The sequence below is a fragment of the Hemiscyllium ocellatum genome, chromosome 22 (genome assembly GCF_020745735.1).
Source record: "Hemiscyllium ocellatum isolate sHemOce1 chromosome 22, sHemOce1.pat.X.cur, whole genome shotgun sequence".
In the NCBI taxonomy this organism is placed as follows: Eukaryota; Metazoa; Chordata; class Chondrichthyes; order Orectolobiformes; family Hemiscylliidae; genus Hemiscyllium; species Hemiscyllium ocellatum.
In genome coordinates this window covers 47,052,878-47,066,929 of record NC_083422.1, presented here as the reverse complement: position 1 = coordinate 47,066,929, position 14,052 = coordinate 47,052,878, and the positions used below count along the sequence as shown (strand labels likewise).

The 14,052-nt window shown below is 43.3% G+C and overlaps 1 protein-coding gene across 1 annotated transcript in view; it reads left to right on the top strand.

The window, feature by feature from the left end:
- cfap43 (cilia and flagella associated protein 43) overlaps positions 1–14,052 on the top strand; it is a 93,480-nt gene that overhangs the window by 72,525 nt on the left and 6,903 nt on the right. Inside the window, exons 27-34 of the mRNA XM_060841805.1 lie at positions 302–382; positions 2,307–2,432; positions 4,163–4,282; positions 6,131–6,238; positions 7,352–7,438; positions 9,714–9,802; positions 11,309–11,507; positions 13,938–14,050. Coding sequence (XP_060697788.1) covers positions 302–382; positions 2,307–2,432; positions 4,163–4,282; positions 6,131–6,238; positions 7,352–7,438; positions 9,714–9,802; positions 11,309–11,507; positions 13,938–14,050 — 923 coding nt within the window. The remainder of the gene's footprint in view (positions 1–301; positions 383–2,306; positions 2,433–4,162; positions 4,283–6,130; positions 6,239–7,351; positions 7,439–9,713; positions 9,803–11,308; positions 11,508–13,937; positions 14,051–14,052) is intronic.

Here is a 14,052-nt window from a genome sequence, read left to right as displayed (position 1 = left end):
TTTATAATGAGATTGAATCCTGCTGAAGAGTCCCAACTGAAATGTTAACACTTCTTTCCAAGCTTGAGGATGCATTTGCAGCATCTTCTGTCTGCCTCTCTGCCTGTGCCAATTAGTAATCCCATGTGAGCTAAACCTTGATAAACCTCAAGACTGTAACCAGGATATAAGCTAAAATGTCTCAGCCACCCCTAGGTCATGATTCCTTCCTGTGTACTGAGTGTAGTTCACTCATAAATCTTTCCTCACACAGTTTTAGTGTGAGTCTGTATCAATGATGTTTCCTTACTCTGTTTCTCAGGCTGACAACTGGAGGGAGCGTGCACTGAAAGACATGATGGGAGGTGTCCTGGAAACCAAGAAATCAGACATTCTGAAAATGGTGAGATAGTCAGCAGTCTCCTGATAGTAATACATTTCCTGGATACAGAGTGGATACTCAGAATTTACTTTCAGATGGTGGATCCAAAACATGTCATTCAGGTGATAACACTGGATTAGGGAAAGTACCTGTGGTTTCAGTTATGTTCCTCGTAAACAATTGGCACTGGATCCTCTTCACCTGTTCCAGCAGTCACAGCTCCCATTCTAAAACCGGAGACGGTACTCACTATGCTTACTGTGTGTCAGCAACTGGCACCAATTAGAAACATAGAATCCGTACAATGTGGAAACAGGCTATTTGGCCCACCAAGTCCACACCAACCCTCTGAAGAGTAACCCACCCAGACCCATTTCCTTATCTTATTGCTCTACATTCATCCCTGATGAATGCACCTAAACGATTCATCCCTGAACACTGTGGGCAATTTAGCAGACCAATTCACCTAACCTGCATATCTTTGGACTGCGGGAGGAAACCAGAGCACCTGGAGGAAACCACACAGACACAGGGAGAATATGCAAACTCCACACAGTCACCTGAGGCTGGAATTGAACCAGGTCCCTGGTGCTGTGAGGCAGCAGTGCTAACCACTGAGCCACCATGCCACCCAATTATGTGCATGGCCCCAGCTCAGATTCCTGATGAAGGGCTTATGCCCGAAACGTTGAATTTCCTGTTCCTTGGATGCTGCCTGACCTGCTGCGCTTTTCTAGCAACACATTTTCAGCTCTGATCTCCAGCATCTGCAGACCTCACTTTCTCCCAGCACAGAGACCAGACTTAGAACAGTGCTTAAGCTACTCTGGTGTAGCTTACCAAAAGGGGAGAGTGAAAGAGTTGTGCCAGTGCTATAACTTACCTGTGAAGAATGTGATAATTGCTCTCCACTGTTTCAAAAACTACCCCAAAATATATAAAATCCCAACCAGACCACCAAAATGACCAGTCTGCCTGACTGACTGCAATTCACACCAGGTTTTGTCAGTAACAGGAAAATAACTCATTTACTGTAAACAAATGTATTGTTTACAACATGGCAAATAAAAATAGCTTATTCCTTACTACAATGCAATTCAACTGTACTGTTTAAAACTTCAAAACACACACATTCGTTCACATATATGACAGACAAAAAACCCATGCTATAACAGAAATGTTGTGGGTGGAAATATATGGAAAGGGAAAAACAAATTTTGAAGTTTGAGAGTCCAGACCAGTTCTTTAGACTTTTTAGTGACACAGAACAATTGGCAATCTTTGATTTAATAGCTGATTGGGTGGGCACAGATATTTTATTGTATTAGAACACTTTCTTTTCAGAGACTTCAAGTTTTTTTCTTTTTCACTCAGAGAGAGAGAGATGGTGAGAAATGCTTCTTGTTTCCAGGCTTCCAAAATCTGCCTCAGTCAGTCACATCACCTGCCTCTGACCATGAACCAAATTTGATGTAATTAATCTAACTTCAGGGTATGACTGTCTCCTGAAGCACATTGGCAATGTAACTCTTTCCCTCCCTTGCAGTGCCTGCAGCTCAGACTCCGACTCATCAACTCTGAGTTGCATTTCCTCAAGCAGGCAACACTTGCTTCAGATGTGGTCACCGTGGATTGCATCAGAGTTCACCAGTCCCCACTTACTACAGCTGCAGCACTAGCTCTATTCTGTTTAATTAGTATATTTATGTATTAAATATTTTAAACGTGAATTTTCTAACTGCACTGTTTCAGCTGCAATAACATCTTTCTGAGTTAAACCACTTAGCCAATCAAGAGAGATGCAGAAAAATGCCCACCAGGCAGCTAGCTACCCGCTTTCCCGTGATTCCACACTTTATCTCAAACAGATAGAATCAGGCCAAAGGGATTCTCTGCCACCAGTTTTTAATGTCCTGCCTCTGCTTTTTTTATCGGTTCCTTTCAGGAAATTCCTGTACCGTATTTCATGGACAAACCTGAATTTGAATGGACTGAGGAGCAGATCAAACAAGCTAAAGAATATGCCATCAAAGAGCAGGAATTAAATGAGGAGAAGGACAAATATCGGAAGGTAAATGAGCACAGGATGCTGATGGAGTAGAACAGCAGACCCTTGTTTAGGCCCAGGGTTTTGTCATCTGTGTTAAAACTCCATCTCCTCAACATTTTCTGTGAGAGTTGTGATGTACAACATTTCTGCATATTGAGCATTCGCATAGCACCTATAATGCAATAAAATAGCCCAAGAAGTTTCAATGGAGCACTGACAAACAGAATTTAGACAGGATCCACATAAAGATATATTAGGACAGGTGACCAATATCTTCGTCAAAAAGGGGTTGGCCTTAAGGAGAATTTTAAGGAGGAGGAAGTAGAACTGGAGAGATTTAGGAAGGAATTCCAGACCTTCGGAAGCAGCTTGCTGAAAGCACAGTGATGAAGCGATTAACATCCAGGAATGCTGACAAAGGTGGAATTAGAGGTACACTGAGATCTTGAAATGCTCCATTTTTTAAAGGTGATTACAGAAGCAGGGCAGGGGAAAGCCATGAGGAGATTTAAAAGCCAGCTGATAATTTTTTTAAAATAGCAACTTTGTTTTATTAAGGGTTGATATTTGTGATGGGTGAATGGTGCTTGGTGTGAGGTAGGATAGCAGTAATAACTATTTAGATTTACTCAAATACATATTGACCATGAAATAAAGATAGAAATTGCTGGAAAAGCTCAGAAGGTCTGTCCACATCTGTGGACACAAATCAGAGTTAATGTTTTGGGTCGAGTGACCTGTCCTCAGAAGGGTTCTGAGGAAGGGTCACTGGACCCAAAATGTTAACTCTGATTTCTCTCCACAGATGCTGCTAGACTTGCTGAGTTTTTCTAGCACTTTCTGTTTTTATTTCAGATTTACAGCATCTCAGCTTTCTTGGTTTTACTTAGCCCATGAAATAGTCTTGTTTAAAGATAATAAAGGCATGGAAGAGAGTTTCAGTCGCAGAAGGTCTGAGACCGGGTCACGCACAGGTAATTGTACAGAAGTGGGAGGTGCTACTCTTGGTGATGGAGTGATTGTATGGAGGCAACAGTGGTAATGTCCCTGGATCAGAAATCTGGTGATCTAGGCTACTGGTCTGGGGACATTATCAAACCCCTATACAACAGTTGGTGAAATTTAAATTCAGTTAATAAAAATTCTGTAATTGAAAATAGTCTCAGTAATAGTGAAATTGTCATTGATTGTTGCAACTGATTCACCCTTTTACCTGCTATCTTTACTTGGGCTACATGTGACTCTAGTCCCTCAGCCCTCTGAATTACCCAAGTAAGCCTCTGAAATACCCAAGTAAGTCAGTTCTCGGGCAGTTTGGAATGGGAAACAGCTGCTGGCCTGGCCATTGACAGCCACCTGAAAAGATAAAGAAAAATTAAATTAAATCACCACAAATGGATCCATCTCTGATAACTGCCAGGAGACAGATGGAGTTAGTAGCTAGAGACCAGAGTTTGTGGCAAGTATTGAATGCAATGACTTAGTTATTCCTGAGTTTCAGATCATTCAGTAGCAAATGTCAAGAGAAGGGCTGTGACAAATCAAAAACGGTGGAGGTGTTATGGGAGATGGTAATGAGGTTGGATTGCATGAAGAACAATCTTAATCCCTAACCAGTCATTACTACTGATGTGTGTGTATATGTATGGATGTACATATATATGTGAGTGTTTCTGTATGAATTGTTTATGTGGTTGTAGTTGACAATGTTCTTTCAAGCTCTGGGTGAACTGATTTCTCATGTTTTACAGACACTGGAGTCCGAGCTGAAGAAATTGCAGAGTTCAGTTGCTGAAAGCAGAAGCAATTTTGATGACATTATGAACAAACTGTTTGAAAAAAAAGTGAGAACTGAAATGATCATCTACCAGGTAAGTCCTCACAAATCTCTCATTCTCTGCCATCACTAAGTCAGCCTAACCCAGGACCATTCAACATCAGCTCCACACTTCATATCAAACCACTCTCTGCCCAATGACAGCTTCATACAAACTAGCAATAGGACAATATAAAGATCTTTAATCTTCATCTAATCCCAGACAGTACTTCTCCTGGGATTGTTTGATGGAGACTGTGTAGAGAGAACTTCCCTTTGTTTTTAACCCATGCTGTATCTGTCCAGGGAATGTTTAATGGAGACAGTCTAAAGTCAATTTTCTGTTCAGTTTTAAAGAGTAGTGGGATCTTTGCTCTGTATTTAATCCCATGCCTATCCTCAGAGTTTTTGACGGGGACCATATGGAGGATGTTTATTTTCCATTTAAAAGAATAGAGGATGCTTTACTCTGTATCTAATCCTGTACTGTACCTGACCTGGGAGTGTTTGATGGGGACAGTGTAGAGGTAACTTCCCTTTCAGTTTAAGAATACAGAGTGCTTTACTCTGCATCTAACACTATGCCATTCCTTTCCTGGTAGTGTTTAATGGAGGCAGGGTCAAGAGAGCCTTACTTTTAGTTTAAAAGAGTAGGGGTAGCTTTACGATGTACCTAACCCTGTCCCCCCTTTGTGGGAGTGTTTGCTGGGAACCATGTGGAAGGGGCTTTACTTTCCATGTTAATAAAGTAAAGAGAGCCTTACTCTGTGTCTAACCTGTGATGGACATGTCCTGGGAGTGTTTGATGTGGACAGTACAGAGAATGTTTATTCTGTATCTAACCCTATTCTGCATGTGTCCTGCGAATGTTTGATGGGAATAAGGTTGAGAGGATTTTACTTTCAGGTTAAAGGTGTAGAGGGAGCTTTATCTAACACCATGCTATCCCTGTCCTGGGAGTGTTTGATGGGGGCAGTATCAGGGGAGCTTTACTTTCAGTATACCTTCATTTCAAAAGAATAGAGGGAGATATACTCTGTATCTAACCCAGTACTCTCTCTATTCTAGGAGTATTTTATGGGGACAGTGTAGAGGGTACTTCCCTTTCAGTTTAAAAGAGTAGAGTGTGTTTTACTCTGTATCTAAGCCAATGCTGCTCCCTGTTCTGGGAGTGTTTGATGGGGACAGTGCAGAGAGTAATTTAATGAATGTCTAATCGATGAACATGACCTTGGAAAATGGCCAGTGTAGTGGGAACTTTATTCAGTTTTTCGTTTCATGCTGTACCCTTTCTTTAGTATTTGAAGGCAACACTGCAGACTGAGTTTTACTCTGTATCTAACCCCATGCTGTCCCTGTCCTAGGAGTATTTGATGGGGCCAGTGTTGAAAACGTTACTTTCAGTTTAAAAGGGTAGAGGGAATTTTATTCTGTATCTAATCTGTACCTGTCGTGAATGTGTTTGATCAGGCAGAGGAAGCTCTATGTTAATTGTATGAATTACAGTTATGAACATAAGGGTGGACAGCACAGACTGAGTGTTTGAGCGCATGAAGATCTGTTGGCAGGGCACCATGGATTTTGGTTATACAATATTGGTAATTGTAACATCTCACTCAAGAGTTAATCCAAAACTGAATTCAAAAGGAGTAATTTTTGCTGTTTTCCTTCATGAACTGACTGTCGGACACTGTTCTGGTTCCAAGAATGTGCAGGGGAAAGCATTTCTTCACATGGTGATGTCCTGGATTGCAGCTTGTACCTTTAACCTTCAGAATAGAGGTGACAGTGCCACTGAGTTAAACTGTTGTTGGTTGTAGTGTTAAGAAACATTCTGGTCATTACAAAAGCATAATACAATATGATTGTTATGGGGTGGTAATGACTGACATTTTACCCACAGGAGGAACTGAAGATTTGCAATCTGGTCTTCTCATTGAGGATAGAGGAAGAAATACAAAACAGGAATGCTCAAATCAATTACATACTTGAGGAGCAGAAGGATTTCATGGTACAAAATATGAACAGAAGTAGATTCTAAATGCATATTATTGACAAAGAATAACTGTCCCATTTTGTAGAGAACTGACTCTTAATTTTCGTCATTGACCTCTCTGTCCGTTACTGTTTAATTCCAGGACTACAATTGTCCTGTAGTTTGAAACTGCACAGCTGCAATTCTACAGTCGATCACAAGGTGACAGTAGATTGGGATAAAAGGGGCAATGTTTCGTCACCCTGAGCTAGGAAACTGGATGACAGTGTTCACTGAATTTTCTGTCAATAGGGAGTATGGGGAGCTTGACTTGCTAAATGTTTAGGATCATATCTGTTTTAGAAACTACTTTTAAGATTATAGATTTTTAAAAGAATATTGTTATGAATATGGTGGAATCTTAAAAATAATCTTATCTTATAGCCCTTCCTCACCTCACCCTCCCATGTTATGGTCATGAACACCTGCCACCTATGGTTTAGAACCTTACCCCTGTACCCTGTCCTATGGGACTACACCAATTCCCGTCCTATACATAAGAACCTAGCAGGCACTTGGCCCTTCAAACCTGCTCCACCATTCAACAACATTGATCTGACTGTAACTTCAAATCAACATTCCCAGCTATCCCTGATAACCTTTGGCTCCCTTATTAGTCAAGAAGTCTCTGTCGTAAAAAGATTCAGTGACCTGGTCTCTACCCCTCTCTGGGGCAGAGAGTTATAAAAACTGACTATTCTCTAATTTGTCTGCATCTCCGTCTTAAATAGGCGATGCCTTTCTTTATCAGCTGTTTTAGTTTAAACCCTAGTTCTAGTCTCTCCCAGGAGGGAAATGTTATTTCAGCATTCACCTTGTCCAATCTCCTCACGATTTTAGTTAGATCTGCTCTGATTCTTCTAAATTCAATGGATACAGGCCCAGCTTGACCAAACGTTTCTCATAAGAGAACTCGTTCCATTGTGTGATCACTGGATTGATGGGTTTATGATCATTTAATTGAACTATCACTTTTATCACATTACAAAATTAGTTCAAAGAGGACAATGTATTGGTGTTATGTAGGTGAGTTAGTTGTAGTGTTTGCATGATCTTTCCATTATTGACCCTGTTCTTTCAACATGACAGGCAGTAAAGTCTCAGATGACACAGAACATGAAAGTGATGGTGGACCGATTCCGAGAAAGCTACGATGATCTGGTGGCTGAGGACAGAGTAAAATAATTAACATTTCTTGTTTCATTGGGATTAGAGCATGTCAGGTATTAGGAGCAGGGATTGCAGAACACAGAGAGGAGAGAAAACAGTGTGAAGTTTAGGGAGTCATGATGTGGAGGTGCTGGTGTTTAGGGAGTGGTCAACTTTGATGCAGGGAGCAGGCAACACTGGGTTTAGGGAGTGAACAACTCTGAATACAGTGAGTGGACAACACTGGGTACATGGAGTGGACAACATTAGGTTTAGGGAGTGAACAACTCTGGGTACAAGGAGTGAACAACTCTGATTTTAGGGAGTGGACAACACTGGGTACAGGGAGTGAAGAACTCTGGATTTAGGAAGTGGACAACATTGGGTTTAGGGAGGGAACAACACTGGGTACAGAGTGTGAACAACTCTGGGTTTAGGAAGTGATTAACCTTGGCACATGAAGTGGACAACAATGAGTTTAGTAAGTGGACAACTCTGGGTTTAAGAAGTGATCAACCTTGGTATATGGATTGGACGACAATGGGATTAGGGAATGGACAACTCTGGGTTCAGGGAGTGGACAACACCGGATACAGGAAATGAACAATTCTGGGATTAGGGAGTGATCAACCTTGGTGTATAGAGTGGGCAACACTGGGTATAGGGAATGAACAAAACGGGGTAGAGGGAGTGAACAACTCTGGATTTAGTGAGTGGACAACACTGGGCTTAGGAACTGTTCAACATTAGTGTATGGAGTAGACAACACCATGTACAAGGACAGGACGACACTGGGTTTTAGGGAGTGAACAACACAGGGTACAGAGAGTGGACAACACTGGGTACAAGGAGTGGACAACACTGGGTACAAGGAGTGAACAACACAGGGTACAGGAAGTGAACAACACTGGGTACAGGGAGTGGACAACACTGAGTACAGGGAGGGGACAACACTGGGTTTAGGGAGTGGACAATAATAAGTACAGGGAGTGAACAACACTGAGTACAGGGAGTGAACAACACTGGGTACAGGGAATGGACAACACTGGGTTTAGGAAGTGAACAACACTGGGTACAGGGAATGAACAACACTGGGCACAGGGAGTGGACAACACTGGGTACAGGGAGTGAACAACACTGGGTACAGGGTGGGGACAACACTGGGTACAGGGAGTGGACAATACTGGGAACAGGGAGTGGACAACACTGGGTACAGGGAGTGGACAACACTGGGTACAGGGAGTGGACAACACTGGGTTTAGGGAGTGAACAACACTGGGTTTAGGGAGTGGACAACACTGGGTACAGGGAGTGGAAAACACTGGGTTTAGGGAGTGAACAACACCTGGTTTAGGGAGTGAACAACACTGAGTACAGGGAGTGGACAACACTGGGTTTAGGGAATGGACAACACTGGGTACAGGGAGTGGACAATAATGAATACAGGAAATGGACAACACAGGATTTATGGAGTGGACAACACTGGATTTAGGGAGTGGAGAACACTGGGTACAGGGAGTGAACAACACTGGGTCCAGGGAATGGACAACACTGGATTTAGGGAGTGGATTAAACTGGGTACAGGGAGTGGACAACACTGGGTCCAGGGAATGGACAACACTGGGTCCAGGAATGGACAACACTGGATTTAGGGAGTGACAACACTGGGTTCAGGGAATGAATAACTCTGGATTTAGAGAATGAACAACACTTGGTTCAGGAAGTGAACATTGGATACAGGGAGTGGAACAACATTGGGTACAAGGAGTGGACAACACTGTGTACAGGGCGTGGTCAACATTGGGTACAAGGAGTGGACAACCCTGGGTACATGACGTGGACAATACTGGGTTTATAGCATGGACAATATTGTAATTAGAGAATGGACAACACAGATTTGGAAGTACACAGTACTGGGATTAGTGGATGGACATGTGTTTAAAGAGTGAACAAATGTGTGACTAGGGCTGAGGTAAGGTTTATTCAAAACTGGACTTAGGGATCACACCATTTTGGGAAGCAAGGACCATGAGGTCTTGTTCAATTGCAACTGTGTTTACTATCCACAAAGCTACTTGTGGCTGTACTAACTGATGACGGGGGAAGTACAGGGAACCCAGTGTCCTGATCAGGGACTCTGTGACTCCTATCTTATGCAACTCAGTTCTAGTTCACAATAGCTGTGGCATTCAGGATCAATTGCCCTGTGAGCTTTGAATTCTCCCTGTGGGTCAGGGAGCACCCATCCATGTCTGGTTTACCTTTCTTTCTAATACAGAATCTATTTCTTGTTTCTCCTCAGCTCCTAGATCGTGGATTCAGGAAGGAGTTCTCTGATGTCTCTGCTACAATGGTCGACCAACTTTATAAATTATACAAACGCAGACCGAAGTGAGTGACTCCACATACAGCACAACACTGCCCAGTGAGTGACCACACACACACTGCACAACACTGCCCAGTGAGTGACCCCACACACACCGCACAACACTGCCCAGTGAGTGACCCCACACACACCGCACAACACTGCCCAGTGAGTGACTCCACACACACAGCACAACACTGCCCAGTGAGTGACCCCACACACACCGCACAACACTGCCCACTGAGTGACCCCACACACACAGCACAACACTGCCCACTGAGTGACCCCACACACAGCACAACACTGCCCAGTGAGTGACCCCACATACACCGCGCAACATTACCCAGTGAGTGACCCCACACACACAGCACAACACTGCCCAGTGAGTGACCCCACACACACAGTACAACACTGCCCACTAAGTGACTCCACACACGGGACAACATTGCCCAGTGAGTGACTCCACACACACAGCATAATACTGCCCAGTGAGTGACTCCACACATACGGCACAACACTGCCCAGTGAGTGACCCCACACACACCGCACAACATTGCCCAGTGAGTGACCCCACACATACAGCATAATACTGCCCAGTGAGTGACCCCACACACACAGCATAACACTGCCCAGTGAGTGACTCCACACACACAGCATAATACTGCCCATTGAGTGACTCCACACATACGGCACAACACTGCCCAGTGAGTGACTCCACACACACAGCACAACACTGCCCACTAAGTGACTCCACACACACAGGACAACATTGCCCACTGAGTGACCCCACACACACAGCACAACATTGCCCAATGAGTGACTCCACACACACAGCACAACACTGCCCAGCGACTGACTTCACACACACACAGCATAACACTGCCCAGTGAGTGACCCAACACATACAGCACAACACTGCCCAGTGAGTGACCCCACACATACAGCACAACACTGCCCAGTGAGTGACTCCACACACACAGCACAACACTGCCCAATGAGTGACCCCACACACACAGCACAACACTGCCCAGTGAGTGACCCCACACATACAGCACAACACTGCCCAGTGAGTGACCCCACACACACAGCACAACACTGCCCAGTGAGTGACCCCACACACACAGCACAACACTGCCCAGTGAGTGACCCCACACACACAGCACAACACTGCCCAGTGAGTGACTCCACACACACACACAGCACAACACTGCCCAGTGAGTGACCCCACACATACAGCACAACACTGCCCAGTGAGTGACTCCACACACACAGCACTACACTGCCCAGTGAGTGCTACACAAACTGCCTACAGACTAGGACAGCTCACTATTATCTGCCCTTACTATACATTGAACATGTTGTGTTGTGGTTTGTGAAGTCTCAGTTTTCAGAAGAACTCATTGAATGAGGGTATGATCTGTTTGGGAGTAATCCAATTGGCTTTGATGCTGCTCCCTGCATGGCTGTGTCTGGGGCCAATGGTTTCTATCTGTTAATCCAGTTTCTCAAGTACATTTTCTCATTCTGTTTAGGGTACAATTGCAAAGGATCCAAGTGGCAACAGCCAACCCTTTTGAGGACCAATCGCAGTCGGTCGATGACAATCATGTCAGTTTCCTGGCTGCCATGGTGGATTTAGATTCACTTGATTCCAAACCGGAGAACCTGGACCCAGCTGTGTGGAATCGGTTCTGTGAAAGTAGGAAAAAGAAAATAGAGAGTGAAAATCAGGTGAAAGAGAGGTTCCTCTGTCTGGGCTTACTTAGTTCAGCGCACGATAGGTGTGTCCAATTTGTGATTTAAGTGGTGCCAAATACTTGAGCTGACTGAACTCCTGGTGGGAGGTCCACAGGTAGGCAAGTCAGCTAGCTCACCTGGCACCTCACTGAATGTGTCTACATGGCAGCAGATAATTCAGCCCAGTTCCATTCCTCTAAGAGGATAAAACTGGGGAATTTCAGAGTAATTTATCAAATGCAAATACACTGCAAATTCTCCAACATGATTCTGGGTTGAAACAAGTTAAATTATCAACTGCAGTTCCACAGACAAAGCTTTCATTCCCTTGTGTTTAATAGAGGTTTGAGGTTTGCTCAGCAATCCGGCCATAGATGAGAGAAAAGTAAAAGTTTAAGAGGTAACCTAATTGAGGTGCTTAAGAAGATAAAAGGAGTCAAGTAGATAGATGAAAATTATTTCCTCTGATGTGGAACAAGAGGCAAGAATGTTAAGATTAAAGTCAGGAAGTACTTCGTTCACACAGAAGGAAGTGCAAATCTGGAAAAGCGGGTGGGCTTATGAGGATGATGACATGAGAACATAGGAGCAGGAGTAGGCCATTCAGTCCATTGAGCAGCTCCTCCATTTAATACAATCATGGCTGATCATCCGTTTCAATGCCTGTATCCCCACACTATCCCCATGTCTCTTCACATCATTGATATTCACTAATCTGTTAATCACTACTGTAAACATACTCAAAGACCGATCTTTCAGCTTGTGTAAAATTCTCCCAATTTCACTCATAAATCGCTTCCCCCTTGTGATGATGCTGCTCCTTTAACAAGGTTATGTTGTCCTTGGCTTTTTTTACACCAGAGAAATCGTAGAGACACAGGTTCTGAAAGGTCTGGGCTTGGGTGGGTTTCAGGGCCAATTTAATTGTAGCTAACAGATACTTCCTCATGCAAAGGGCTTTCAAGTTTAAAGAAAAAAACACTCGTACAATGAAAAGGGAGTGGCCAGTTTTCCCAGCTCAGCTTTTCTCTGGTTTGGTTTGGTCTGGAAATTCAGTTAAAGCAGTCACACAATTGTAAAGGCTGCCGGACCCAAAAAAAAGGTCCAGGCTGATCCTCCTCTCTCTCTCTCTGACACCTTTCCTGTAAGATCCTGGTTTGATTTTACCTTTTGTGCCAAGGGGTGTTTATGGGGATTGTTGCACGTATTTGGAACAGTATCATTAAGTTGGGGTGACCTGTCAGGTTTTTGGATAGGTTACTTTATTCTGTATTCTATTCTCTTTTGTTTGTATTTCATTCGGTACTCTTGTAAATAAATAGTTTTGTTTAAACTAAGTGGTTTGACCAATTGCATCCCTCCTGGAATATCTGCGTTACACCTGCTTAAAACAACTAGCAAAGTTAGGGACTGAGCTGCTTTTTTGAAATGCTTTGAGGGGTTCTGGTCTGGTCCATAATAATATGTTGAAATTGTATCCCCTGGTCCAACATTACCCAACCAGGTGAAACTCGCTATCCCTTTGAATACTTTGCAACTTTCATTGACATCTCCCTCATTCTTAGAAACTCTAGAGAACAAAGGCCTAGTTTCCTCAATTCTTTTCCATAGGATAGTTTTACTATCTTGGGAGTAAATCTTATGAACAGTCATTGCACTCCCACCAATAGCAATAATATCTAAGGTAAGGCAAGGAGACCAAAACTGTATACAGTACCCCAGGTACTGTCCAACCAGGCTCCTATACAACTGAAGCATAACGTAGCTAATCCTGTGCTCAATCATCTTGCAGTAAAGGCTAACATTCCATTAGCTTTCTTGATAGCTAGCTGCATTTCAGCCTTCAGTGATTTATCAATAAGAACACGCTTTGTGCATCTGTACTTTCTAATCTCTTACCATTAAAGAAATTCTCTGCACAACTGTTCCTCCTACCAAGTGGATAACCTCACAATTTACCTCATTAAGTTCATAGACTGAGATTCTTGTTGGATAAGCCTATGAAGAGCTATAGAACCAAAGCAAGTTAATGGAGTTGAGATACAGATCTGTCAAGATCTAACTGAACAGTGAAACAGGCTTTGAGGGGTTGAATGGTCTCTATTTTCTTCTTCCTTGCAAAGCCTCCTGCTATCTCAGACTGTCCAAAACGTGATTGCCATCCCTTCCCTTTAATACATCCACAGATTTTGGATTTGGGATTTGAAGGAAAGTCTGATTGTCAGCTTGTAATGTTATCTAATCCGGACAGTGAACTGGAAGTGCTGTAATTTTTGTGTTATAGGCAACTGCCAAGGTCAGAGCCCTACCTACACTAGTGGATAAAAGGCACCTGCTCCTGCACCAAAGGCAGTGGCAACTGAGATTCTTGGTTTTAGATTTTTCTATTAAAGCCTGAGGTTCACGTGTCTGCTTCTTTCTCAGGTGAGGCTCAAGGCTGTGACTCTGGCAGAGATGCAGATGTTTCTTCAAAGGAGGATGGAGGAGGATGAAAATAATGGACAACAAATCAACAATTTGATCCAGGAACTCAACAAGT